A 27762-nucleotide genomic window follows, 5' to 3' on the forward strand; every position below is an offset into this window, starting at 1 on the left:
CAGACTTTTATTGAGCATCTACAGTATGTAGGGCATAATACTAAGTGGTAGAGATACAGAAAGCTAAGAGGCTCCATGTTCCCAACTTCAGAAGTTTATAGCTTAGTTGAGGAGATGAGAGTCTAATGTTAAAGTAATAATACTGGTTCCACAAAGCTACCCCATACCAGTTCATGGTTTATAGTTCCTCCAAAAACTATAATGCCATAAGGCAGCATAGGCTAAGAGTCACAAACAGAACTAAGTGGAATGGAGATGGTAAGTCTTGGTTTGTGGGTGGGCTGTGTCTTCACATGTTGGGACTCTGAGTAGGTGGGGAAATGATGTCACTGTTATCAGCTCTTTCATTTTCCATATTCCAGGTTGAGATAAATAAGGTTAGGAGGTAAAAAGAATCTGTCTCCCACTCCTACCTTCTATTCCAAACCTGAGGAAAGCATTATTGCTAGGCAACAACAAAGGGTAGAAAAAAGAGGAAGAGAAAGAAAGGACAGAAAGTCAAGAATTGTGTTCTCTTTGGATACTGAGATGATGCCTCCAGGGGGCAGCACCAAGGCAGAGAAATACACTAAAATCGCTCATTCCTCCTTTCCTTGGTCTGGGGCTCCCCACACTTCCCCACCATTACTCCTCCCATTCCTTCCAACTTTATTTTTAGCTGCCAGTGGGAGGGGGCAGGATAGGAGGGAAAGTACAGAAAACAGAGAAGGAGAGGGACAGAGGCACAGAGGACTTCTCACGCAGACAGAGAACATCCAGACATGGAGTTCCCCCTCATCCCCCACCTGTTCTTGCCCCTGATGTTCCTGACAGGTGAGGGAGGTTAACTTCTTGGTTTCTGGTGGGAACGAAAGATATATGGATTGTTTAGCATTGGGATCTTTATGGTTAAAATTCTTTGGGAGTTAGGTTAAGAGGTTAACTGATTCTATGTTTCGTGTGTGTGTGTGTGTGTGTGTGTGTGTGTGTGTGTATGTGTGTGTGTGTGTGTGTGGTGTGTGCGTACACATGTGCATGGGTTTGCATTCTTTTGCCCACACATATGACTGCCTGGCAAGGGCTGAAGCTGTCCAGTGCCTTGTGTAATATTTGTGTCCAATTAAATAAAACTTTGTCCTAAGCCCTGGAAGAGTGAGGCGACCAAAAAGAAACATGATGTGAACTTCCACATGGCTAGTCTGATTACTATTATCCCCCTCCCTACTTCTCCCTGCCCTTGGTGGTCTCTGGGTTCCTGAGACATAACTGACTAACTGTGTGGTCAGAACTCTGGGTTTATCTAACCAATGTGCTACAGTTCCTGGTCATACAGCCTTGCCAGTTTCCTGGATGCAAAAAGGCTCACATACAAAACACTTTTCTGAAAATGAGCTTGGTTTGAGACAGAGCTATAGCCATTGGTGAAAGTGGTGGTGGGGTGGCCTGAGTGGGGGTTACTTGAAGGAGCAAGTCACAGGGAAAGAACCATGGGAGGGACAAGAGGCCTGGAATTTTTCCTCATCAGTGCCCTGTAATCTTCGTTTCCTAAAATACCAGCTCTGATTTTAAACAGATTGGGGTTGGGAGGGAAGAGTCAGCAAGAACATGATTGAGGGGGTCTTTAGAGTGGGCTGAGAGTTAAGGAAGAAATGCAAGTAGGCAGGGGGCAGTTGGGAGGGGGGATGAATTACAAAGGAAGTGGATCGTGAGAAACTTTGGGAGTGATGGCACCCTTGGAAAGGATGTATGGCAAACCATGGATGTAGGCGAGTGGCTCCACCCAGTTAATTACCACTGAGGTTTCCAGGGCTGGAATCAGCCAGAGACCTAGACATTGGAGAAGGAGAGTGAGAGTGTAACAATGATACTGGGAGTCAAGAAGAGACAGGGAGAGAAGAAGAGACCCAGACATGCAGTGTTCACTAACCTCCTCTTGTTTTCCCTATGGTCCTGGGTTTGGGGAGAATTTGTAAGGAATAGTTGTTCTGGGGCTGCAGAAAGGCCTTCTCCCTCTTTTGACCCTCACAGCTTGGAGAGGAGGATGTGTAGGAGGAATGATGTAGAAAAGGGGAACTTGACCCTTCCAGACATGTCTGTAAATGAAATTTGGGGGATAGGAATGGAAATACATCTGTGCAACAGCATGGCAGAGGGCCACAGTTTAGACATCTGGACCCAAACACAGGAAGAAAATCATCCTTGCTTGGAGTATATGACATTCACAGAGTCCAGGGCAGCTTATGAGTAAAAAGAAGGGAGATAGGCTGAGATCAAAAAGTTCCCTCCACGGTTTCTCTCTGGTTGTACCTCTGGGCATTCATTAGGTTCTCTGGCTGATTCCTGCTAACCTTATGATCCTGGCCCCCCAGGTCTCTGCTCCCCCTTTAACCTGGACGTGCATCACCCACGCCTATTTCCAGGGCCACCGGAGGCTGAATTTGGATACAGTGTCTTACAACATGTTGGGGGTGGACGCCGATGGTGAGGAGGAAACCAGGGGGCCGTGGGATTGGGACTGTGATAGAGCTGTTAAGGGGGAGGCAAGGTAGATGGAAATATAAACTAATCTGGTTCTTTGGAAATGGCTGGGGCTCTAGACTTGCCGTCACCGTGCCCTTTCCCTCTGGCCTATCTCAAGTGTCATATTTACGCTATGCTTGTATTCATTTCCTCCTCCCAGGATGTTGGTGGGTGCGCCCTGGGATGGGCCTTCAGGCGACCGAAGGGGGGATGTTTATCGCTGCCCTGTAGGGGGCTCCCACAATGCCCCATGTGCCAAGGGCCACTTGGGTAAGAAGACTCCTCACTCTTCCACTCCTAACCCCTAACCTTGATACACTAGTAGCTTTGACCCCTTACACCTCACTTTTTTTTTGTTTTTAAGTTTTTTGGAGCATAGTTGATTTACAATGTTGTGTTAGTTTCAGGTGTACAGCAAAGTGATTCAGTTATACATATACATATATTCATTCTTTTTCAGATTCTTTTCCCATATAGGTTATTATAGAATACTGAGTAGAGTTCCCTGTGCTATACAGTAGGTCCTTGTTGATTATCTATTTTATATATAGTAGTGTGTGTATGTTAATCCCAAGCTCCTAATTTATCCCTCCCACCTCCATGTTTCCCCTTTGGTAGCCATAAGTTTGTTTTCAAAATCTGTGAGTCTGTTTCTGTTTTGTAAATAAGTTCATAGATAACATTAAAAAAAATTAGACTCCACATATGAGTGATATCACACCTTACTTCTTTACCTCCATATCCCACGTACTCCTCTTCCTGACTTGATCCGGACCTCTTCTCATCCTCTTCCAAAATCATCCTGAACTCAGTCACCCCATCTGTGACCCCATGATCTCATGCTCTTCCACTCCACTCCAACCAGGTGACTATCCACTGGGAAATTCATCTCGTCCTGCTGTGAATATGCACCTGGGGATGTCTCTACTGGAGACAGTTGGTGATGGGGGATTCATGGTAAGCTAAGGAAAGGGTGGTGGCGGGGTCTCTGACGGTTTGTGGTAGAGAAAAGGGTGGTATGATAAGGGAAACTGGTCTGTGTGGAGGGGTCAAGGAGTTAAAAACCCTAGAAAGCAAGGAGGGGGGTCTTGGGGAGTGGTCTCAATGCCTCTTTTGACAAAGAGCATGTTCTGAGGATGCCCTCCCAAGCCTGGGAGTAACTGTTTCCTCTACCCATCCCCAGGCTTGTGCCCCTCTCTGGTCTCGTGCTTGTGGCTCATCTGTCTTCAGTTCTGGGATATGTGCCCGTGTAGATGCTTCGTTCCGGCCCCAGGGAAGCCTGGCACCCACTGTACAACGTGAGCCAGGAGAAGGGGCTGAGGACTCAGTCCCTAGAATGGGGTGCAGGGTGGGAAAAAGATGGGGCCACAGGGTATGATGCTTGACAGGGGAACTGCATGGCTTATCCTCACTGCTACCTAACATGTCCACAAAAGCTCCATGTTTCCTAACAGATGAGAATTAAGACTCTTTACCAGGTCGTCAAGACTCCATGAACTGATTTAATCAACTTCAAAAACTCAGCTCTCACTATATCCCTTCATACCCTGCACCTTGGCTATAGCCTTCACCTCACCATTCTCCTATGTGTCATCTATTTTTATACCTCCATCTCTTTTTGTTTAAAGTGTTCTCCACCCAAATGCCTTCCTGTTTTGTCTCCTCTCCTCAAACATCTCCAGTCTTCAGTATCTTCTCAGTCGCTGCCTCCTTTGATTCTCCACCATCAGGACTGACCCTCCTTTTTTCTCTCACATCATAGAGTGGTGCTATGTTTCTACTAGCGCTTGATCCCTTCTTCTTTGTTTTTTTAGTCAATTGTATATATGCCCATCTTCTCTTTTATACATTTTTATATTTACCCAGGACCTGGCACACTATCTTCCTTATATGTAAAAGTGCCTAATAAATGTTTGAATTAAATGTGCCCTCCTGTGACCTCTTCCCTTGTTGTCCCCATGCCCAATGTCCTTTACCCCTCTGTTCCCCATCACTATACCCCTCCTCCTAGGCTGTCCCACATACATGGATGTCGTCATTGTGTTGGACGGCTCCAACAGCATCTACCCCTGGTCTGAAGTTCAGACCTTCCTGCGAAGACTAGTAGGGAGATTATTTATTGACCCGGAGCAGATACAGGTAAGAGAAGGCGACATGGATGGGCTTGGAGGGGGAGAGACAGGGAGAGAGGAGATAAATGTAGGTAGCATTTTCAGTAGTATCCAGGTGCTCGTCTCCCCTCCCTCGCATACCTTCTCCACCCCCACACTCCATTAGAGTGCACACTTTATTCTCAGGTGGGACTGGTACAGTATGGGGAGAGCTCTGTACATGAGTGGTCCCTGGGAGATTTCCGAACCAAAGAAGAAGTGGTGAGAGCAGCAAGGAACCTGAGCCGGCGGGAGGGACGAGAAACAAAGACTGCTCAAGCAATAATGATGGCCTGGTGAGGCACTGGGAAGGGGGGTGTGGGAAGCCAGAAGGGTTAGGGGAGGCTTTGGAGTGCAGTGTGTACGTGTACATCCCAAGATGTCTTGCCAGCTTATTTTTTTTTGCACACTAATGTCGGTGGGGGAAGGCTAAATTGGCTGTCATCGCACTCATTGCATTTCTACAAATTGTCTGTGTCTCTCCATGTTTCTGCTTTATTTATCTCTGCAGACAGAATTCTCTCTGTCTATATACCTCCACTCCCACTTTGCTCTTGGCCCTCGGGTTTTCCACCACTCATGTCCTAGCCCATTTTCCAAACGTGACAAAACTCATCTCTGGGAAGACTCCTCTGACCTGACCATTCTCCTTTATTCTACGTTCCCTTAATATTTGTCCTCCTAAATACAACATTTGCTGAATGAATCTATGAGTGAATGGATTTTATACTTACTTGCATTGATGATATGCTGCTCTATATGTTCTATGACATTCAGACATTTGAGCTCTTACTGTATGCCAGTCTCTACGCTAGACAGTTGGGGAGATGGGCTAAAAGGCAAGAGGCCTGGCCTCAGTGAACTGCCGACAGTGTTAAGTACTGTGTGTATGTGTATCTATCTGCACACATCTGATCACACCTCACTCCTTTCTCTCTCTTCTCAGCACAGAAGGATTCAGTCAGTCCCATGGGGGCCGACCAGAGGCTGCCAGGCTACTGGTGGTTGTCACTGATGGAGAGTCACATGATGGAGAGGAACTTCCTGCAGCACTAAAGGCCTGCGAAGCTGGCAGAGTGACACGCTATGGGATTGCAGTGAGAACAGCTCTGGATCTGGAAGGATAGAAGGGATTGGGGAGGGTGACACTGAGGACTGGGAACTTAAGAAAACAGACGTTGACCCCTTCCCAGACATCAGCCGTATTCCCTTTCTTCTCTTTAGTTGGCTGTGTCCTGTACAGCTCTACCGTCTCACAGCACACAGCTAGCAGACCCCACCTTTATCTCCTGACCCCAGGTCCTTGGTCACTACCTCCGGCGGCAGCGAGACCCCAGCGCTTTCCTGCGGGAAATCAGAGCTATTGCCAGTGATCCAGACGAGAGATTCTTCTTCAATGTCACAGATGAAGCAGCACTGACTGACATTGTGGATGCATTAGGGGACCGGATTTTTGGCCTTGAGGGTAATGATTACCCTGGAGAAACAGAGGACAGGGTAGGGGGAGTTCTGGGGTATAGGTGGGCTTCTGGAATAAGTTCAGAAGGTCAAAGGGGAAACTGTCTTCCCTTATATTGCCTCATGATGTTTTCTCACACTCAAGGGTCCCACGGAGAAAATGAAAGCTCCTTTGGGCTGGAAATGTCTCAGATTGGTTTCTCTACTCATCGGCTAACGGTTGGACAGACTCTGACCCCTCTCAACATCTGACTCCTTCCAGCCTCTAACTCAGACAGCTTCAACCCCAGGGTCTTCCGGATTCCTCCTTTAACCAATGTCCATGCTGACCTTCCCATACCCCACCAACTGACCCCAGCATGCCCTCAGTGACCCTCTCACTCCTGGAGAGCTTTTTCTTCTTATTCCCCACTGTCTTTTCAGCGACCCCATCTGGTTCTGCCCTACAGGATGGGATTCTCTTCGGGATGGTAGGGGCTTATGACTGGGGGGGCTCAGTGTTATGGCTTGAAGAAGGTCGCCGCCTCTTCCCGCCACGGACGGCCCTGGAAGATGAGTTCCCCCCTGCATTGCAGAACCATGCAGCCTACCTGGGTGAGTAGCAGAGAGCTGCAAAGGATTAGATGGTGGAGGGGGAAAAAAAAAATGCTTCCTCAGTGGGGGGTGGGATGGAGGGTATAAGGTACTCACTCTTAACTCATGCAGTTTCTCACTGATCTCCTGCTACCTTCCTTTGGGACCCCCTTCTGTGCCTTTAGGGAAACCTCCTACTCTGACCCCATCTTCTTTCCCTTTCACCTCCGATTCCTTGTCCACTTCTAGGTTACTCAGTTTCCTCCATGCTTTTGCGGGGTGGACGCCGCCTCTTTCTCTCAGGAGCTCCTCGGTTTAGACATCGAGGAAAGGTCATCGCCTTCCAGCTTAAGAAAGATGGGGCTGTGAGGGTCGCCCAGAGCCTCCAGGGGGAGCAGGTAGGGCATCCAAGGGAGGGTGAGACCCTTGGCTCCTGAGGGACCTTCAGGCTGTGGGGGAAGAGAGTGAAGGGACAAGAGAGGGGCCTTAAAAGTCTGTGTTGAATTCTGGTTGGCAGAGTCTGTCAGGGATGTGAGGACCAGATTGGCAGGTGCTCCCCACTTGTCCATAATCTTGCCTTCCCTTTCCTCTGGGGTCACCACTACCCACCGCTCTCCAGATTGGCTCGTACTTTGGCAGTGAGCTCTGCCCATTGGATACGGATGGGGATGGAACAACTGACGTCTTGCTTGTGGCTGCCCCCATGTTCCTGGGGCCCCAGAACAAGGAGACAGGACGTGTTTATGTGTATCTGGTGGGCCAGGTGAGACTTGCTGGGGTACCCTAGAACTTGTCTGTGGGGGGCAAAGGGAGTGAGGGAAGGCACACACATTTGAGGGCTGGCTGAGAGGTTGGGACTGTCAAATCAGCATCTTCTGCCTTCTCCTCACCTCCACCAGCAGTCCTTGCTGACACTCCAGGGAACACTTCAGCCAGAACCCCCACAGGATGCTCGGTTTGGCTTTGCCATGGCTGCCCTTCCTGATCTGAACCAAGATGGTTTTGCTGATGTGGCTATGGGAGCGCCCCTGGAGGATGGGCACCGTGGAGCACTGTATCTCTATCACGGGACCCAGAGTGGAGTCAAGCCCTGTCCTGCCCAGGTCAGGAGTGCCCCGACGAGGCAGGGGCATGGTGGGAGGAAAGGAGGTGCACCCTTTGGTTATCATTGCTCCCCTGGGCTTGAGACCCAAACTGAACAAGTGCCTTTTTTATCAGTAGTCAAAAAGGTGAGGCGGTGGGGTAGGAAACATGTTGCTGTACTAGAGACTCCTGAACACAGGCAAGTTCCTCTCATTCCTCCTCATGCCTGAGGGGAGAATTAGAAAAAGCCAGGTGGGAGGCGTGGGCAACCAGTTGTGTGAGTCTCTGCTCAGTGTCTCCTCTCTCCCTCTCAGCGGATTGCTGCTGTCTCCATGCCACAGGCCCTCAGCTACTTTGGCCGAAGTGTGGATGGCCGGTTAGATCTGGATGGAGATGACCTGGTAGATGTTGCTGTGGGTGCCCAAGGGGCAGCCATCCTGCTCAGGTGAGTGGCCCCAGCTCAGGTAGCAGTAGACAGCATGGCATAGCTGTTAAAAGCAAGGGCTTTGGAATCACAAAGCTGCATTTGGCTTTCTTGATCAACTTACTCTGTGCCTCTGTTTCCTAGTTTATAAAATGGGAATAATAATCGTACCTGCCTTAGAGGTTTGTTGTGAGGATTAAACGCTATAATCTGTGAAAAGATCTAAACACAGTGCCTAGCACACGGCAAGTGCTGATTAAATGTTAGCTATTGGGACTTGCCTGGTGGTGCAGTGGTTAAGAATCCGCCTGCCAATGCAGGGGACAAGGGTTCGATCCCTGGTACAGGAGGATCCCACATGCTGCGGAGCAACTAAGCCCATGCACCACAACTACTGAGCCCGCGTACCACAACTACTGAAACCCACACACCTAGAACCCGTGCTCCGCAATGGGAGAGGCCACCGCAATGAGAAGCCCATGCACCAAGGCCAAGAGTAGTCCCTGCTCGCCGCAGCTAGAGAGAAAGGCCACACGCAGCAGTGAAGACCCAGGCAGCCAAAAATAAAAATAAATTAATTTTTAAAAAATGTTAACTATTATCTTACTTCTGTCAGAAGGTTCAGGGGAGGCGGACACATGTGTCCCCTAGCTCCTTATTCTTTCCTTTGACCTCAGGGAGGCAAACACTGGGGACTGCCTTTCTCAAAGGGCTTTCTTCCCTCTGCTAGACTTTCTTTCCCACCCTGTTCCCAGCTCCCGGCCCATTGTCCACCTGGCCCCTTCACTGGATGTGACCCCGCCAGCCATCAGTGTGGTTCAGAGGGACTGCAAGCGACGCAGCCAGGAGGCAGCCTGCCTATCTGCAGCCCTTTGCTTCCAAGTGACCTCCCGCACTCCCGGTCGCTGGGATCGCCAATTCCGTGAGTGACTAGAGTGCATGCTAGGCAGCTCTCAACCCCTTGCCTGCCATGATCTTGGGACCCCTCTCCACCTGCACTCTTGCCTGCCCCATTCAGATGTGCGGTTCACAGCATCGCTGGATGAGTGGACAGCTGGAGCCCGTGCAGCGTTTGACGGCTCTGGCCAGAGGCTGTCCCCTCGGCGGCTCCGGCTCAGTGTGGGGACTATCACTTGTGAGCCGCTGCACTTCCATGTGCTGGTGAGGAGGGGGCAGGAACTGCTTTGCATCAGGGCCTGGGAGTGAGAAGAAGGCTGGATCAGAGGGAGGACTTTCTGCTGGATCGGCAAGAAAGCCAGAGTCAGCAAAGTGAGAAAGATCAGACTGTGGAGTCAGGCTGATCTGGGTTTGAATCCTGCTCTGCTGTTTACCACCTGTGAATTCTGGCAACTCATATAACCTGCAAACCTTAGTTTCCTTGCCTGAAAAGCGGGGATAATAATAACAACTACAAAATAGGAGTTAGCTGTCTTAGAATTAAATGTAATAGTATTGATAAAACCTTAGGACAGTGCCCGGCACACAGAAAGTGCTCCGTAAATATCGCCATAATTATCACATTCTGCTAGGATTCCTGGGTCGTATCCCTAATCCTGGCTCCCCATGATCCTTGACTCTGGTTTCTCTTAGGATACATCAGATTACCTCCGGCCAGTGGCCTTGACTGTGACCTTTGCTTTGGACAACACCACAAAACCAGGGCCTGTGCTGGATGAGGGCTCACCTACCTCCATACGAAAGCTGGTCAGAAGTGCCAAGCCCTGCCCTGCCCTGGGTGCCAACACTGCCCTTCTCAGTGAATTCAAGAGAAAGGGGAGGGAGGAGACATGAGATCACAGTGAAATCTAACTTGGGCACCCACTCTTTTCACTTTTCCCTCAATCCCATTCCTTTCTCCCACGCCTTCCTCTCAGCCCTCAGCCCCTTCTCTCTCCTCTAGGTCCCCTTCTCGAAGGACTGTGGCCCTGACAATGAATGTGTCACAGATCTGGTACTTCGAGCTAATATGAACATCAGAGGCTCCAGGTGGGATGGACATGAACTGGCCAAATGGGGGTGACCCGAGACAGATCAGAAGGGACTTGAAGGGAGATGGAGGGTTGTTTCTTGCCCAGGAAGACAGAAGTGAGGCTTCTGGCGCTCCTTCAACTCTGGTCTCTCTTTTATCCACGACTCCTAGGAAGGACCCATTCGTGGTTCGAGGTGGTCGGCGGAAAGTGCTGGTGTCAGCAACTCTGAAGAACAGGAAGGAAAATGCCTACAACACTAGCCTGAGTCTCAGCTTCTCCAGAAACCTTCACCTATCCAGTTTTACTCCTCAGGTGCCCTTGGGGGAGGGAATTTGGGAGGAGGACAATTGGGGTATTGTCTGTGAGGGGCTCTAGGGAAAGGCTTGCAGTGTTTAGAGGCTGCAGGCAGGAGGGCAGTTGCAGCCCCACCTTAGCCTCCACCCCGCTTCCTCTGCTCTCAGGGGGACGGCCCAGTGAAGGTGGAGTGTGCAGCCCCTTCCCCTCATGCCCGCCTCTGCAGCGTGGGGCATCCTGTCTTCCAGGCTGGAGCCAAGGTGAGTTGGGGCCCAGGATCAGGGGCTGGAATCTGCAGGGCCTGGGAGTTTAGGAAAGGAGGCACACAAGGGCTCCTGTTCCTCTGTATTGTCCCATGAGGAGAAATCTACCGTGTCCCTCTCTCCCAGGTGACCTTTCTGCTAGAGTTTGAGTTTAGCTGCTCCTTCCTCCTGAGCCAGGTCCTTGTGAGGCTGACTGCCACCAGGTGAGAACGATGGGCATTTCCTCCCAGGCCTCTCCTGTTGGGTCTTGGTGGTGGTGGTGTGCGGGTGGGAGCAGGGGTGGAAACAGCGTGACTCCTTTACTCTAGAGAGGGGTGTCTGAGACAGGGCTGGGATGCGAGCCTCTCCCCCTGACCCTACAGCAATAGCCTGGAGAGAAATGGCACGCTTCATGATAACACAGCCCAGACCTCAGCCTACATCCAGTATGAGCCTCACCTCCTATTCTCTAGGTATGGCTCAGCTCCCCACTGAGACCCCATTCTGACCCCAGACTCATACTCTTTATGTTTCCCCCCTCTCCCTCCATGTGCTTCAGTGTTCCCAAACACCAAACCCTTAGGGCTGCTCTATCTTTTTGCCCTCAGTCCCACTCATGCTGAAGCTTCTCTTAAGCATCTTTCTTTCTTAGGTGTAGTACTTATGCATCCTAGTTGTAGGGCTTTGCTGGGCCCTGGGGGTTGGAGCTGGTGTGATGGGATATGGGGTGTGGCCATAAAGTTTGTACCAAGTCTATGTCATGTCTCATTTCTATCTTCTCTATGTACCCCTATCTCTTTATCCATGTGCTGGCCCTACCTTCCCTGAATCCATGTCTGTGTGCTGATCATGTGCCCCTGTGTCTGTGTCATGGCTGTGACCATGTGCTTCCTGACTTGGTGTCCACGCAGTGAGTCCACTCTGCACCGCTATGAGGTTCACCCATATGGGACCCTCCCAGTGGGCCCCGGCCCTGAATTCAAAACCACTCTTAGGGTGAGAAGCTGGAGGGACCTGGGCATAAGCAGAGGGAGGGGGAGGAGTTCCTGGGCAAAGTATGGGAGGAGTCTCTCTTAGATTTCAGTGGTATTGAGGGTAAAGGGGAACGGATGAGGAAGAGTCTTTCTCTGCCTCTCACCTCTTCCCATTTCCAATCCTTCTCTTAGGTTCAGAACCTTGGCTGCTATGTGGTCAGTGGCCTCATCGTCTCAGCCCTCCTTCCAGCCGTGGCCCATGGGGGCCATTACTTCCTGTCACTGTCTCAAGTCATCACTAACAATGTGAGTCTGGGCTAGGGGCGTGTGGAACCCTGCCCTCTTGATTTGGTGGACTCACCCAGCTCCCAGCGTCCTGGGTCACTGCTCTTAGGGCTCCTCCCTCCCTGGGGGCGCCTTTCTTTCACATACGTCGCTTCGTTGAGAAGAAAGAAAGGGATCACCCAGGGAAGAACTACAAGAGTGTGGGTGGTGTGCTCCTGCTCAGCCTGGAGTGGCCGGCCTCTCACCATCAAGAGGGTCCCTCAAGTTGGATCTTCCTCTAGGCAAGCTGCACAGTGCAGAACCTGACTGAGCCCCCAGAGCCCCCTGTGCATCCAGAGGAGCTCCAGCACACAAGCTGGCTGGTATGAGTCACAAGAGGGCAAAGGAGGTGTACGGAGTGGGAATGCAGGGGGGAGCAGTAGAGTTTGGAGCCTTGGGCTGGAGAGTAGAGTGGGGAGTGAGGGATATTTCCACCCCAGCGTCCTGATGTGTCTCTCTCTTCTGGTAGAATGGGAACAATTCCCGGTGTCAGGTCATGAGGTGCCACCTTGGGCGACTGGCAAAGGGGACTGAGGTCTCTGTTGGACTACTGAGGCTGGTTCACAATGAATTTTTCCGAAGGGTAAACTTTTCCTTTTCCACTGCTTTCCCCTGCTGCTCCTATCTGGGACTTTAGCATAGCCTTTTCCGGTAGACAGACTCGTGTTCAAGTTCGAGCTTTGCCTCCTACTCACAAAGTTATTTAATTTTTCTAAGTTTCTTTCTCCTCATCTCTAAAATGAGGACGAAAAGACCTACTTCATAGGGTTGTTGTAAAGACTAAGTGAAAAATGAGATGAACTCACTAGAAGCTAGTTACTATTCTTGTATTTTCCTCCATTTTATCATATCTTATTGTTATATCAATAATCAACCGACATTATGCGGGCCTCTCACTGTCGTGGCCTCTCCCGTTGCGGAGCACAGGCTCCGGACGCGCAGGCTCCGGACGCGCAGGCTCAGCGGCCATGGCTCACGGGCCCAGCCGCTCCGCGGCATGTGGGATCTTCCCGGACTGGGGCACGAACCCGTGTCCCCTGCATCGGCAGGTGGACTCTCAACCACTGCGCCACCAGGGAAGCCCCAACCAACATTTATAGGATACCTAAATTCAATCAACCCATCAAATGCCTGCTATATAAAAAGCCCTCTATTAGGTAGACACTGAGGAGAATATCCCCAACATTTAGCACCATGCCTAACTCATTGTAGTGATTTAATACATTTTTATTAAATGAATGAGTAAATAGTTGATATTACATGCAGGGTTAAGCATGGAGGGTAGTGGGAAGTGATATTGTATAGTGAAAGAGATCTAGATTATCAAAGATCTTTAAAGCCAGGAAGATGAAATAGAACCTAATATGATAGGCAGTCAGGAGTCATGTGAGTTCCTGAGCAGGGAAATGACCTCTTAATTATAACAGCTGTTTAGTACTAGGGGTTTATATTGTGCTTTCCCGTGTTCTGTATACTTTGAATTACACAAGATCCCTGGGATGTAGGCATCTTTCAGGGAAGTTAAGTGTGACAGGCCATCCTTCCCTAAGTCTGGTTCTCTTTCTATCTCTCTTTGGTATCCTTTTTTCATTCATTTATTTATTCTTTTAACAAAGATTTATTGAGAAACTAGGGACACATAAATTACTAACACACAACCCTTGACCTCAAGGATCTTATAGTTCAGAGGTGAAAGACAGAGAAGTAAACAGAATATTATAACCTGATCCAGGGTAATGGGGGTTAGGAGGGAACACTTTCCTACTTCCCAGAGGGGATGACATCTAAAGGAAGGGTAGGAGTTAGCCAAAGAAAGAGGAGTTGAATGCATTTCAGGTAGAGCAAACAGAGTATATGAAGGGCCATAGGCTTTCCATCTGTTACCCTTCTTTTCTTTCCCCATCAGTCTCCAACCTTTTCCTCTGATTTTGAACATCCTGGAAGTTGTGCCCCTCAGCCTCATCTTTGCCATTAGGGTTCTGAGAGCCTTATCACCTGATGATGGCTCACTTTATTTTTTTTTTTATTTTTTTTGAATTTTATTTATTTTTTTATACTGCAGATTCTTATTAGTTATCCTTTTTATACATATATTAATCAATCCCAATCTCCCAGTTCAGATGATGGCTCACTTTAAATGTCTTTCCATTCGCAGGCCAAATTCAAGTCTCTGACAGTGGTCAGCACCTTCGAGCTGGGAACTGAGGAGGGCAGTGTCCTACAGCTGACTGAAGCCTCCCGTTGGAGTGAGGTGGGGCTGGAGACTGAGTCTGAGAACTGTGGAACTAGTAAGGGTGGCAGTGGCCTAAGGGCACCTGTGAGATTTTTCAGAACAGAGGTGTCTTCATTAGGCAGCAGTCAGGGAGTCAGAAGTGATAAATCAGAATGGTGGGGTCCCACTGCCTCCATTCCTACCTCAGTCTCTTTCCTTTTAGTCTTCTATTTTGCGGCTGGCTTTGCTACAATGTTGGGTGAGGCTAGCTGGGCAAAACGGTGCAAACAAAAAACAACTCTCCTTCCTATGCAGAGCCTCCTGGAGGTAATTCAGTCCCGCCCTGTCCTCATCTCCCTGTGGATCCTCATTGGCAGTGTCCTGGGAGGGCTGCTTCTGCTTGCTCTCCTTGTCTTCTGCCTTTGGAAGGTAAGCACTGCTGTCGTGGGGAGTACGGGGCATGGTGCTCGTGAATTAAGGAATCCTTGATTATAGCCGGGAGAACCGGATTTGTGCTGGGCAGCTAAGCAGGCTGTGGGTGTCATGCCCAGATCTCCTTCACTGTCCTCCACAAATGTTGGTTGAATTAAACTAAGCCAAATAAAATAAATTTGAATCTCAGTTTTGGAAGCAGAACAAAATTGAAGACTTCAGATACATCTGAGGGCTGTTGGCCGGGTCCCCAGGCAGGGCATTTGGTGAAGACTCTTATCTCTTTCCCTACAGCTTGGCTTCTTTGCCCGTAAGAAAATCCCTGAGGAAGAAAAAAGAGAAGAGAAATTGGAGCAATGAATGTAGAATAAAGCCCTAGAAAGTCCTCCCTGGCAGCTTCTCCAAAAGACTTGCATAACAGCAGAGGTTTGGGGGCTCAGATGGGACAGGAAGAAGCCTCTGGACTATCTCCCCAGACCTGCAGCCTGACTTGACCTTTGAGTCATGAGGATGCTGCTGGCAAGGGATGAGGCCTTACCTCAGACGAGAAGGGCTGGCACTAAACACTCCCACCCTGCGCTTCCCTCCTTACCATCCTGGTTCCAGAGCCAACACTGGGACCTTAGTGTAGGGTTCTTTTTTCCCCATCCCCAGGAATTAAGAATTTTTTGCCTAGGTCCCTGACTTCTTTCAGTTTCCCTCTACATCCTCCCTCACAATTTGGAAAGGACGAGGGTTATCTTCCTCCATTTCCCACCTCTCACCTTCCTGCCTTCTCCCCACTCCACAGGAGAGAGCTGACGTTGGCTTGAACGAAGTAAAGTCAACATCTGCTGCTTTCCTGTGGAGTCTGGTGATTCAGAGGGCCGGATGGGGAGAGTCAACAGGAAAAAAGGAGGGAGGAGAAAAAGCCACAAGAGACATTCTGTACAATTCCAAGGAACAGAGAAGCCTTTAGACAGGCAACTGCCATCCCCCTGAAACCTGAGACTTTCGTGGTGCACTCGCCCGCCCTCAGGTGCTGGTGAAAGGGAGCTGCCCCAGGCCTTCTGGGCAAGGGTTTCCCAACTCTCCAGCCTTCCCTGGGAGCAAAGCCAGAGCTGGGTGCCCGATTCTCTGGAGCCAGGGGCCCCCACGTGGCTAGAGCTGGAATAACAGAGAAGACTGGATACCCTAGGCAGTCTTCTCCTCTCTCAGGCCTCGCACACTCATGAGCCCTCCTTGGAGCCTCCTTATAGAAACTAGAGAGAAGGGAGTTGATGGTGGGAAACGCTTTCACCTTACTAGATTTGGGAAGCAGCAGCCCCATGGGGTCTGAATTAAGGAAGAAGCTGAAGTAGGTTGCAAGAGGTCTCTGGGAAGCAAGCCCTTACTTACTTGGCACTGTTTATATAGCACAAATATCTCCTAGGAAATGTTTCTGGGGCATCTCCAGTCATACCTTGTAGGGCTTCTCTGGTACAATCAGTTGGACAGCCCTTGCTTGACGTTTACTGGAAATTCTCAAGTTAGTTTCTATCTCTGGACCACCCCACCACCTGACTCCCATTTTTTGGTCATGGCCAGTAAAGAGAAGTGGATTCTCATTGACAACTGGGTAACATACAGTTCTCTGTAATCAAGACTTTGGACACCAAAGTTAGTTACTGGTCTCCAGAGGGCAGCTCTGACAGCCATTTGAAGAATCAGCACCCATTCAGAGCTGAGAAGAGAGGGGACCCGATTGGGCAGTTGACTAGCCGCCCCAGACTCTGTCCTCCAGGGCTGTTCTTGAGATCTGGTCACAGTGTTTATTTTGGCATGTCTCTGGCCTTTTGCAGACAGCATTGTCTCTGTTTCCTAGCAGGGTAGACAGTGTATCAGATGGTCAGAACAAATAAAGTTCAGTGTCAAATGACTTCTGGCTCTCTTTGAGTTCCCTGGGATATAGAGTGCTCACAAAGGGTGAGAGGTGGAGTCTCAGTTTACCTTGAGACCTTATACAATTGAGTCCCTGGAAGGCAAGGTTATGAAGTATTGAAATGTTTTCTGTGACTCTCCCACTGGAGATGTGCTCTAGCCTCCTGCAATCCTCACCTACTTCAATGAGCGTAGAGTGTAAAATGTGTAGGTTTGGTGAACACATAGGCCTATACTGAAATCCCAGGCCTGCCATTTATGAGCTAAGTGGCTTTGGGCAAGTCATAACTATCCTGAGGCTCAGATAAAAAGCTGTGTAGAGCAGTGGTTAAGAATGAAGACAGACTTGGGTTTAAATCTAAGCTCTACCACTTAAATCCTGCTTGACCTTGAACAGATTTAACTTCTCAATGTCTTGACTTTCTTGACTTTAAACTTATTAGGGTTGTGAGGACTAAATGAGATGATTCAAGTAAAGTGAACATATAGTAAGTACTTAATAAATGGTAACTATTGTTATAGTTACCTGGCCTATTAGGCTGGGACAGCCATTCTGTGCCAAGCTGGTGAGTTATTTTGTGGCAGGAGGATCCATGGTGGCCCTTAGTACAATTCATATAGGCTATAGTTTGATCAACATTTATGCAGCACACTTGTTTCTGGGGCAAGGACTGAGGCCATGGTTATGTTGACAGATTTCCCCTCTTTATCCCCAGTCAGCCTGCAAAGGGAGATGGGTATCCTTGAGGACTGGTTCATCTAATTCTCTCTCCACATGATTAAAAAAGCACTCTTAATATTTTTCTCCACCTAGAGATCCCTCTCTTCTGTCTTCCTCAGCGCCAGAATGGGACTTTCTCTAACCCCAACCTGTTCTTCAAAAAGCCTGTTACCTCTTTCTTCCTTTGAAGCAGAGCCAGTTTGAGAAGCAACTGTAGAAACACCAGGCTCTCCTCAGACACACAGGTGTTGCTTTCTTCTCATCATTGCTCCTTTGTTCCTTTATTCATTCTTTTGTTCATTCACTCATCAGACATTAAGCACCTAATATGTGCTAGGCAATTTGAATAATATAAAATGCAACTCCTACCATCAAAGAGCCCAGTCTAGTAGGGGAAACAAACATGTAAACATATAATGGAAAATACAGAGAGCTGGTTGCTAGACGACATATCAGTATTAGAAATGTGTCGCACACAAGAGGCACACTTTTTTAGGTGAGGTTGGAGGGACTTTAAAAGTTTACAGAAAAAAAAAAAAGTCTTGAGGGGCCACCAAGTGTGAGAGGAGGCATTCCAGGGAGGATTAATCACCAGTTGGGAAGGGAACTGTAGTAGATTGGAGCAGCCTGAGCATTAGACTGTTTGTGAAAGTAGTGAGAGATGAGACTTGAACAGGCAGAGTGCAGCTCCTGATGAGCCTAGTAAACTACGTTAAGAACTCTGACCTTTATCCTGTAGGCTTTCACATGCATTTGAGTGTGCTCTCTCTGGCTGAAGGGAGGAGAAAAGAGAGACGGGTAGACTAACTGTTCAAGCACGAATTTCTGAGAATCTGAATTTAAAGGGCAGTGGAAATAATGAAGACGGTTTTGTGCATATTTTTGTGGAAGGGAATGCTTAGAATAAAAAAAATCGCTCCTCTCCCTGTGCCCTTTACTAACGTAGAGGTGCGCTGGGATATTAGGCCTGGTCCCCTTTCTCCACGTTGCGGTGGGTCGTGCATCATCCACGCTCAGTCCTTTGCTCGGCACTACAATCTCCTCCCGTTTCCAAACTGCTCTCTTCAAATCCTTCTTTGTGCCCGGGTTTTTGGCCGCGGAATGGGGGGACGAAGCAGAGGTAACTAAGTCGGCAAATATCTCTGGATATAATCAAATCTTCGTCACCAGTGGTTAAATGCGACAGTTTCTAAGAGGCGTGCACACCGGGAGACTCCTGCGGCTGCGCTCCGGGGGACGGGGCTGAGGCGGGGCTTGGGGTGGAGCCGCAGCCTGGAACTGCGGGGAGGGGCGGGGCGGGGCGGGGCAGGGGGAGGAGTTTTAGCCGGATCCCGGGTCTGGGGACCTGAGGTCCCTTTTACGATTGAGCAGGTCGGAGCTGGGGGCGGGTTCGGTTTGGGAGGGTGAGGTTTTGAGACCAAGCCCAGGCGGAGACTGCAGGATTTTTGTCTCCGCAACGGCGGAGTGAGGCTGGGCCAGGGGCGGAGTGTTAAGACCAGCCCTCGGATTCTTGCCTCTGATTGAACGGGGTGGCCCCCCCTGGGGCGGGTCCCGGTTTGCTTTTGACAGCTCTCTTACACAGCTGCAGACGAGTCCGGTGGGTTCAGGAACCTGTGACCCCGCTCGCCGCGCGTCCCCGTCCCCCCGTGGCCCCGGCCCCGGCCATGAAGCGCATCTTCTCCTGCTCCAGCTCACAGGTGGCGGTATGTGCTACAATGTCTGGGAGGATGGGCATGGGGCTGGGGTCCAAGCCCTGTGGTGACAGAAGTCCTGAGTCCCATCTCCACGCACCGTCGCCTTTTCTCTTTATCGGTCTTTCTAGCTCTTTCGCTCCCGCAGTGCAGCCCTCCCTCCCTGCCTTCCTCAAGACCCTGTCTCCCACAAGGTCCTTTCCCTTGGCCCTTTCTTGTCCTCCAAGCATCTACACCCCCAACTAATGATATGTTTCCGGCAGCCCCTGCCGCCTCCCAAAGGCTATGTTCTCTACTTCTTCTCTGTTTCCCAGTACTGAACTACCTTCAAGTATCTGTCCTATCCCCAGCCCCTGCTCAGCCCCAAGCCCCTTTCTGTCTCCCAAGTACTGCCCCACGCCCCATTTACCAGCCCTGCCTTGTCCTCACAAGCCTGCCTTCCTATATGGCCTAATCCTTGCTCTCAGTCCAGCAAGTACTTCCAGCCCCGTGCTTTCCCCTAGCACTTCCTCATAGAGTCTTCTCTGTCCTTGCCCCCATCTCACCCCATGCCACTTCCACTTCCATTCTCTCATCAGCACCACTGGCTCTCAGACATCACTCCAAACCTCTTTCCAGTCGGTGCTCTGACAGCAGCAGCCTTCTCCTGTTCTCCCCTTCAAGCTCTGCTCCTCTCTGTCCAGTGGCTGTTCAACTCCCCGACCTCCTTCTGCCTGCTCTCTGCGGGTTAATCTTGCAGTCCGGCCTGGCCGGCCCAACAGGCACTGCCAGAGGAGGACAGTTGCCTGGCAGCTCCCCAAGGAATGGGTAAATTGCCTGCAGAATCCACTCTGGCCAGTTCACTGCAGTGCCTGGTCATCATACTGGTTTTTGGGCCACTCAAGGCCTTCTGCCTGCTTCTCCCCATAATCTTCCTTCATTCTAGACCCTCACCCAGTTGTTTAGGGCCTATACTCTCTGCTTCCTTTGACTGAGCTGGGGAACGGTAATGGTGAGAGGCGAAGAGGATAAAATGGATTCACTCTGAGAGTTCCCAGTAGAAGTCACTGTCCTCCCCATGTTCTCCCAGAACAAAACACAGGGAGAAGACTACAGAAGGGAGTGGCTAAGGGAGGGTATAGCTTCTTCTTCTCTGAAGATCTCTTACAGAGAGACCCCCTATCTAGGGATGAAATTTTGTGTGGAGACTGGGATGACAGTTCATTTTGAAGTGAAGTAGCCAACTACCTGTAGTAATATTGCTTAGCCTAACTTGACTTTGTGGTGTCATTCATTGAGCAAACGTGAGAAATGCTCAGCTCACCCTGCATGGGCAGGCCACAGAAGCCTGGAAGTGACCTACGAGGCAAGAGTAGGAACTCTGTTGAGGCCTGTTCTCATCCCACTTAATGTTTGCTTCCCCACTTAGTTTCCACACATTAATCAACCAATCAAAAGGCATTTACTGAATGACTACTAAAGGTACCAGAAACTGAGGCTATCCAGAATGTCTTAACTCGGGATGATTTTCTTATTCACATGGACTCTTTCTTAGTTACTGAAAGTCCTCCACATTGCCTTGCCCTTTCAGGTTTGTGGAGTCTGCCTGCTCCTTAGGAATGGGGAAACTATCTCATTCATCCTCATTCTCCAATTGTTGGTCAATACCTACTTTCCAGGATGCTGGGATGAACAATGGGCTGAATGTTGGAATTCTAAAGCATTCCTCTGTCCTTCCTCATCCCAGCTCTACAGAGGTTTGGCCATGAAGAATTTCTACCCATTCTAAACTCTTCTTAGTACAAGATTATAGGTAGTAAATTAGGTGAATTTAGAACTACTTAGCTGGAAAGAAATGTGTTTCCTCAGTCAGGGTATGGATCCAACAAGATTGAAAATAGACCAGTTTAAGCTGTAAATTGTTTCCTCTTGAAACTTCCCCACACTTCTCATGATAAATTCCTCCACTCCCTGAGTGGCTAACCGCTCTGAACCAGTTTGTCAGAGAAATAGTGTGACAGCCTTCCTGACCACTCCCAAAGCCTGGCTTCCCAGTCATGGCAGAAGATTGCCCCTTTCCATACCCGCTCCCACCCCTGGATCCAGATTGCACCCTCAGATTGAGATAAGGACTGAAGGATCTGTGATCATTTAAAAATTAATCTAAGTCATCCAGAATACATATAGGAAGTTTAAGAAACAAAAAAACAAAAGCCAGCTCCTATAATCTCATTTTGATCTAGTCAAGTAGAGGATACCTTTGAGGGTGTCTTACATAGGCAGCTTACTCTGCGTATGTAGGAAGTAAGTCAGAAAATAGCTTTAAACAGTAAGCACTGGATCAGCTTAGAGGAATGTCAGTTGCATTTTAAAAATTGAGAGACAGCTCCTGGTTCCTCCAGGACAGCATTTCCATTTCCATTCACCTGTCCTACAGAGGTACCCACTCTCTCTGCTGTTTCTCTCTCTACTGTTGGTGTGTTCCACCTTGATAGGACGGTCATAGACACATGGCCAGAGATAAGCAGAGGCTGCAATTACTTCTACAAAGCCACCCCCCCCACCCCCAATCCTACGGGAGATACAAAGCTTATCCTTGTTTTGAGTCTGCTGATTAATTTGGTGATTGCTCCCTTGAGGCTGTGATGAACAATAGACTGGATCTTGAAATTCGGAAGCATCCCTCTGCTCTTTTTTTTTTTTTTTTTTTTTGTACTTGCCATGTGGCCATGCGGGATCTTAGTTCCCCTACAAGGGATCGAACCCGTGCCCCCTGCATTGGGAGTGTAGAGTTTTAACCACTGGACTGCCAGGGAAGTTCCCCTCTGTTCTTCTTCACCCTAGCTCTGCAGAGGTTTGGCTGTGAAGAATTTCTACCTATACTAAATTCTTCTTGGTATAACAAAATTATAGGAAGTAAATTGGGTGGATTTAGAACTATCTAGCTGGAAAGAGAATTATCTACCTTGCTAAGAAGCACCTTTACCATCTATACAGCTTGACTGTCATACATTACCCGATATGATCAAGATCCCTTCCTCCCACTCCCCTGGATGGAGAATTCTGAGCCCAGGAACACCCAAAATGTGCCAAGCAAGGCTAGGAAGGCTGGGGATTAGGGCTAACATTTATTGTGTACCTTAACTACGTGACAGACAGTTCTAGGTGCTTTATATAGTGTTATTTTATTAGCAAACTGAGGTTCAAAAAAGTTTTACATGCCTCAATTCACAAGGATAGAAAGTGTTAGAATCAGGATTTTAAATAGAGAACTTCAGATTGAGGTCAGCTGATGGTGGCGTCCTGTGGTGGAGGTGTAGTTCTAGCTGTCTGCTTTTTCTGAGGGTGATATGGCCCCCCATGGGGCATTGGATAACGTGTTATTACATCTCAGTCTGTTGGTATGTGGAGCAGTCATTTTGCTTATTATGTCCTTTGAGAATTAACCTGTTTGGAGACTCTTCTCCTTGTACAGAGGAGTGTCTGAAGGTGGGTGGTTTTACCCTGGAGGCGGTCTTAGACCGTTTATTTGAAAATAAGTAAACCTTCCATAGCTCCGTAGTAAATGGCCTGGTGGTGAGAACTAGAATAGGGCATCTGATGGCCTGGGTTCTAATCTCAATTTTACCACTATTTTGTGGTGTGACCCTGGACAGTTATCTAACCTCAGTGTGCTTCAGTTTCTTTTCTGTCAACTAGATAAAATAATATCAGCCCTAACTACTTTCTAGGGGTGTTGAGAGGGTAATTGAAATAGCACTTAAAAGGGCTACGAGGAATTACCTCACGAGTATTACCTCAGAATCCATCTACCTTAGATAATTGTATGGTTTAGGCATTTAAAGTCTTTCCTGTTCTTGATTAATAATTTGCCCTGGCTATGTATCTGAAAATGAGTTGGCTTCCATAGACCCCTTTTTTCCCCACCTTCTCCTATAGCCTCTTCTTGTTGCAATTACACCTCATAAAATGCAATGTGCCGCCACCAGTCCCCCACTGCTTCCTGTTTTTTTATAAGGATGCCATACACTTGTATAGCTTTTTACAGTTTACAGAGAGATTTTATATACGTTAGCTCATTTAATACAGCATGATGAGGTAGTTATTATTTTCCTCATTTTATAGATGAGGAAACAGATTAGAGGTGTTCAATGACTTACTCTAGGTAGCTGAAGTATGTGAATTACTGAAGTAGCTGAACAAGGCCATGAACTTAGGCCTGCTGACAAATATTCACCTAGGGCCCTTTTCACCATTCCACAGATTTTTGCATCCTTTCTTCCTTTCCTTTCCTTTCCTCTCTGGACCAAACCAGGCTTTTCCGTGCTTTCAGCTCTGGGTGTTTTTACACAGCTCTTTCATGTTCTGTGATACTTCAATTATTGTAATTACCCCACCACCTGAAAAAGTCAAGCTGGCATGGTAGAACAATGCGTGCCCAGGTATGGCTGTTGTCTGGGACAGCTGCTCCCTGCCAGGAAAATGAGGAGGGAGGGAAGGGTGGAGGAGGGGAGCTGCCTCCTCAAGCCGAGCTAGAAACCTGTCTTTGCCTTTTGGTTGTTGTTGCCATGGAAGGGGAAGAAGGACTAGCCTGAGGGCATAGGCATGAGAAGGGAAAACGAAAACTCTGTACTTCTGCTCCTAGTTTTGGGCTCCAAAGCCAATGGGTAGAGATGCTATGGATAGGTATTTGGACTCCTAGCTATGACCCAAAGCCAGGTGCCTTGATTTCTCAAATATCTGAGAACAAAGAAACAGAGGAGCATGGGGCTTGGGGCATTGAGAGGCAAGGTGAACCCAGTCCAGAGTGGTCAGTTTGGTTCAGTTTGCTCCAGCAAGACTTAAAGAGCAAAAGGGAAAGGAATCATGGCTACGATTGCTAGGAGTTTGTGCACCTAACAACAATAATCATAATGCTGATAAAAAGATACTTGAGGGCCGCGGAGCGGCTGGGCCCGTGAGCCATGGCCGCTGAGTCTGCGCGTCTGGAGCCTGTGCTCCGCAACGGGAGAGGCCACAACAGTGAGAGGCCTGCGTACCGGAAAAAAAAAAAAAAAAAGACATTTGAATTACTATGCATTCAGTCCTCAAAAATGATTTTTAATTCAGTAGTCCAAGCACCTTTTGGTCCAGGGCTGGCAAAAACGGGCAGTAGTCCCCAGTGGCATATGAGTTGGTGACTATTTAACTGGCCCACCTAGAAGGACTAAATGATCTAGACTGAGCGACTTGTGGAACACTGAAAGGATCTCAGGGATGTCCCTTTTCCCTTGCTTGGCATCCTAAACATGTTCTTCTTTTCTTTCTCCACTCTACCCCCGCCTCTTATATTCACGCAATCTGTGGCTCTGGACCAGGTGGAGAGATGGAACCGCCGTGATCAGAAGCTTCTGGAGGCAGTGCAGCGGGGGGACGTGGGATGTGTGGCTGCCCTGGCCTCCAGGAAATCTGCCCGACCCACCAAGCTAGACTCGAACGGCCAGTCCCCGTAAGTAAGCCTTCTTGATCCCCACCCTTGGTATGTGGCTCTCTTTAAAAACCCAAACCCCAGTATGATGTAAGACCAGGAAATGCCTACAACGTCAGAGCCCTTTTTTGTCTTAATTAGCAAGTATATCAATAAATCTTTGCTACATATCAAGTGCTGCACAAAGTGGGGGAAGAAGATATTGTCCCTGAGGTCCACACACCTCATGACCCACATCAACAAAATTGACCAAAAAAGGACATAAAGCCCATGAAACAAACGGAAAACTGAAACATACACTAAATAGAGTATTTCTTCATTGTACAAATAGGAGGGTGTGTATGCTTGAGAAATTAGGAGTGCAGTGGTGGCCATGAGAGTCATGTGGCTGGAAGGAGTGATTAGAACAAGAGGGATATTAGCCCTTGTCTCTACCCAAGTCAGCCTGCAAATGTCCAGCCCTCTGCTCTGGCCCACTCTGTGACACTTCCAGTCTGCTAAGTGTCCTGTGCTGAGTTACAGGTAATTATGTGTTCCCTGGACGCCCCTGCAGTGCTCTGAGATTGCTTGAGACCTGTAGCTCTTATTCCTACCTTTGCTCCCAGCCTCCTCTGAAGTTTTAACAGTAGGCCATTTATATAGGCTTCTCTTTCTCAGAAAGTCAGGCTACGGGAGCTTCCCTCTCTGCTTTTGGGATTGGCTTCGGGGTGACGGAGCTTAGTAGGCAGTGCTTATTAAGGTTCTCCCATTCCTCATCCCCTGGTCCCTTCATCCTTCTGCCTCTCGGCGTTGATTCTGGCAGGTTTCATCTGGCAGCCTCCAAAGGCCTGACAGAATGTCTGACTGTACTACTTGCAAATGGGGCTGACATCAACAGCAAGAATGAGGATGGTGAGTTAGACTAAAGCACTGGGTCATGCTGCTTGCTTTTCCCTTTACAGCAGCAGTCGGGGGGTGGGGGGCCAGTGCTGGGCCCTGCTGGAGGTTCCAACTGTAGCCCTCCTGCTTCTCTCCTCATAAGTTCTGGCCAGTCTCCTTCCAGGGGTTCTGCTCCCTGCAAGCTGGGCCTACCTCACCCCCATTCCCACCTCCACCGCAGGTACCAGGCACTTGGGGAACAGGAATTTCTGGCCCCATGTGGCTGAGAGCCTCTCTCTCTAATCTCCCTCTGATTATATGTGCGTCTCTTGCCTTCCCTCCCTGTGAGTCATCGGTATGCATGGGGCCACCCACGCTCCCTCTCCCCTTCTTTTGCTTCCCAGGGAGCACCGCCCTGCACTCGGCCACTATTTCCTGCCAGCCACAATGTGTCAAGGTCCTGCTGCAGGTAAGAGCAACCTCTGATACTACTCCTGTGAAAGGAAGAAGAGGACCCAGAGACGCCTTACTCTGTCTTGTACTCACAAGCAATATTTGGTCAAATGTACCCCTCTCATTCCCAATAAGAGAGCTAGTAATCACTTATTCATTAGTTCGCCAACATTTGTTTAACACCTGCTATGTGCAGACACCCTGCTTAATGCTGCCCTTGAGGGCATGTCGTAAAGCAGTGTTGCCAGGGACTGACTGCCAGTCAGTTAATATGCATGTATTGAGCTCAGCCACTGGCAGAGGCACTGCAGAGACTAACTGCTGTGATCATGGGCTGGTGGAAGGATGGCAGAGGTGTTCACATTAAACCCAAAGCCTGCTGTCTGTTTTGAGGAGTTTGTGGTGTAGGAGTACAAAGAGAAATATACATGTGAAATGACATATGGACAGTTCAGAAATAAGCCTCCCAAAGTTCAAAGGCACAGTTCAACAGGCCACTGTGCAAATGGATGTTCTGCTTTGTTCTTCCTGGCCCTTTCCAAGTTTCCCAGTTATGATCCTAAAATACCAGACATAGACTCAGGTGTCATTTTCCCTAACATGTTTATTTACCTATAATATGATTTTTCTTAGGCCCTAGGTTTATGAACCAGGGCTGAAATTCAAGGCTGCCTATCACCTGCAAGGAATAAATTGGACTTGCCTAGTAGGTAGCCAAAGTCATGGCCCTCCTGCCCCTCCCCACAGTACTGTGAAAGCTGGTGACCCAACAGGGGGTTATGGGATGAGAATGTTAACACCACGCTCCATGCTGCTTCCCTTTGTGGCTGTTTGCAGCATGGTGCCAATGAAGATGCTGTAGATGTGGAAAATCGTACTCCATTGCACTGGGCAGGTGTGTGCCAGGGGACTGGTGGGAAACAGGGCTGCAGGGACCAGAGGATGGAGAGGGAGGGGGGGATAACATTTGGTGGGAAGAGCAGGCCAGAGCTGACTGCTGAAATGGTCGGAGGGAATGCTGCGTCATGGTCTGACTAGGTGTCCTTCCTGCTTCCCCTTAACCCGATCGTCCCGCAATCCTCCGTAGCCTTCTCTGGCTGTGCCTCAAGTGTGCTCCTCCTGTGTGATCACGAAGCCTTCCTGGATGTCCTGGATAATGTGAGTGTCAGCTGGGCAGCTGGGCAGGGCCCTACATGGGGAGACTGCTGCTTTCTCTGAACTTAATTAGCCAAGTTCCATGACCAGGGGTTGTGTAGCACCACCTCCTCTTCCTTCTCCCCATGCCCTTCCTCCTCTTCCACACAGAGAGGTTAAGGCTTATCTTCTGGAGAGCTTCTAACCCTCTGAGAAGGAGTATTTAGCCCCAGGATCGGGGCTTTTTCCTGGAGAGGTACGGGAACAGGAGAGTTGGTTGCATTGTGTCAAAGCTCTGGTTCCCCCGGTTCCTCGTGAACCCCCTTCCCACAATCTGTGCAGGATGGACGTACACCCCTGATGATTGCATCGCTGGGTGGTCATGCAGCTATCTGCTCACAGCTACTGCAGAGAGGCGCCCGGGTTAATGTCACTGACAAGAATGACAAGTGAGCCTTCCCCGTCTTCCCACCCCAAATCCCGACCCTGACCAATATAGAAAGGAGCCACTGGGCAAAGTGTGTGTGTGTGTGTGTGTGTGTGTGTATTGGGGAAGAAGGCATGTTGGTCTCTGTTTTCTTGGGAACCTCTCTTCTTCGCAGTGGTGGTTCAGAAGAGCACTGCTTGTTGCTTCACTGTTTTCCTCTTGGTGAGTTGAGAACGTTTTCCTTATACTTTCCTATGCTGTTGCTGACACTGCCATCTTCCTAGCATAGGTGACTCTGGAAGTAGAATCAATACCTCTGGATCCCCTAGTTTAATTTACTGGTTTTCGAACTATCTTCTAAGCAATGGAATACTTTTTCCCCAGTAAAGAATTTATGCAGAACCTCAATATATAAAGCAGATGGAAGTGGAGCCCTTCTAATTGGCCCCCTGCTTTCTGATGCTATAGCTCCAAGGAATGACATTTGAAAAGTTCTGG

General features: G+C 49.0%; 2 protein-coding genes and 1 long non-coding RNA gene across 22 annotated transcripts in view; 2 read left to right on the forward strand and 1 right to left on the reverse strand.

The window, feature by feature from the left end:
- Window positions 1–29: 29 nt before the first annotated feature.
- ITGA10 (integrin subunit alpha 10) lies at window positions 30–16532 on the forward strand. 13 transcript variants are annotated; one of them, XM_033860380.2, is made up of 30 exons: window positions 30–813; window positions 2349–2460; window positions 2660–2769; window positions 3365–3456; window positions 3683–3797; window positions 4511–4638; window positions 4797–4945; window positions 5596–5746; window positions 5949–6114; window positions 6253–6326; window positions 6557–6701; window positions 6930–7078; window positions 7300–7443; window positions 7580–7783; window positions 8078–8208; window positions 8943–9109; window positions 9206–9348; window positions 9778–9891; window positions 10088–10173; window positions 10328–10469; window positions 10619–10711; window positions 10841–10917; window positions 11077–11166; window positions 11605–11689; window positions 11860–11973; window positions 12234–12314; window positions 12461–12574; window positions 14147–14242; window positions 14519–14632; window positions 14930–16532. In XM_033860380.2, exons 1-30 carry the CDS (start codon window positions 762–764, stop codon window positions 14993–14995), a joined length of 3504 nt encoding a protein of 1167 aa, XP_033716271.1. In that variant the 5' UTR covers window positions 30–761; the 3' UTR covers window positions 14996–16532. The 13 variants fall into 13 exon arrangements, 8 of the variants coding, with proteins under 8 accessions (XP_033716271.1, XP_073664589.1, XP_073664595.1 ...); XM_073808488.1 differs by having other exon boundaries at window positions 14147–14632; XM_073808494.1 differs by having other exon boundaries at window positions 8105–8208; window positions 14147–14632.
- Window positions 13198–20405, reverse strand: LOC109547331 (uncharacterized). 4 transcript variants are annotated; one of them, XR_012333460.1, is made up of 3 exons: window positions 19555–20405; window positions 17428–19008; window positions 13198–14957 (listed from the first exon to the last, which is right to left on the reverse strand). It is a non-coding gene; the product is annotated as an uncharacterized lncRNA (long non-coding RNA). The 4 variants fall into 4 exon arrangements; XR_012333459.1 differs by lacking the exon at window positions 19555–20405 and having other exon boundaries at window positions 17428–18397; window positions 18834–18947; XR_012333458.1 differs by lacking the exon at window positions 19555–20405 and adding an exon at window positions 15400–15485 and having other exon boundaries at window positions 17428–18601.
- ANKRD35 (ankyrin repeat domain 35) overlaps window positions 18828–27762 on the forward strand; it is a 22660-nt gene continuing 13725 nt past the window's right edge. For 2 of the 5 annotated variants that reach the window (XM_019919190.3, XM_019919189.3), the window contains exons 1-7: window positions 18828–18958; window positions 24283–24413; window positions 25195–25283; window positions 25655–25719; window positions 26541–26598; window positions 26791–26861; window positions 27180–27286. In XM_019919190.3, the coding sequence (XP_019774749.2) occupies window positions 18920–18958; window positions 24283–24413; window positions 25195–25283; window positions 25655–25719; window positions 26541–26598; window positions 26791–26861; window positions 27180–27286 (560 nt within the window). In that variant the 5' untranslated portion in view covers window positions 18828–18919. Of the gene's footprint in view, window positions 18959–24277; window positions 24915–25194; window positions 25284–25654; window positions 25720–26336; window positions 26410–26450; window positions 26599–26790; window positions 26862–27179; window positions 27287–27762 lie in introns of those variants that run through there. The other 3 variants (XM_019919191.3, XM_019919192.3, XM_073808541.1) reach the window with 3 other exon arrangements.

Source organism: Tursiops truncatus, chromosome 1 (assembly GCF_011762595.2).
Source record: "Tursiops truncatus isolate mTurTru1 chromosome 1, mTurTru1.mat.Y, whole genome shotgun sequence".
Lineage (NCBI taxonomy): Eukaryota > Metazoa > Chordata > Mammalia > Artiodactyla > Delphinidae > Tursiops > Tursiops truncatus.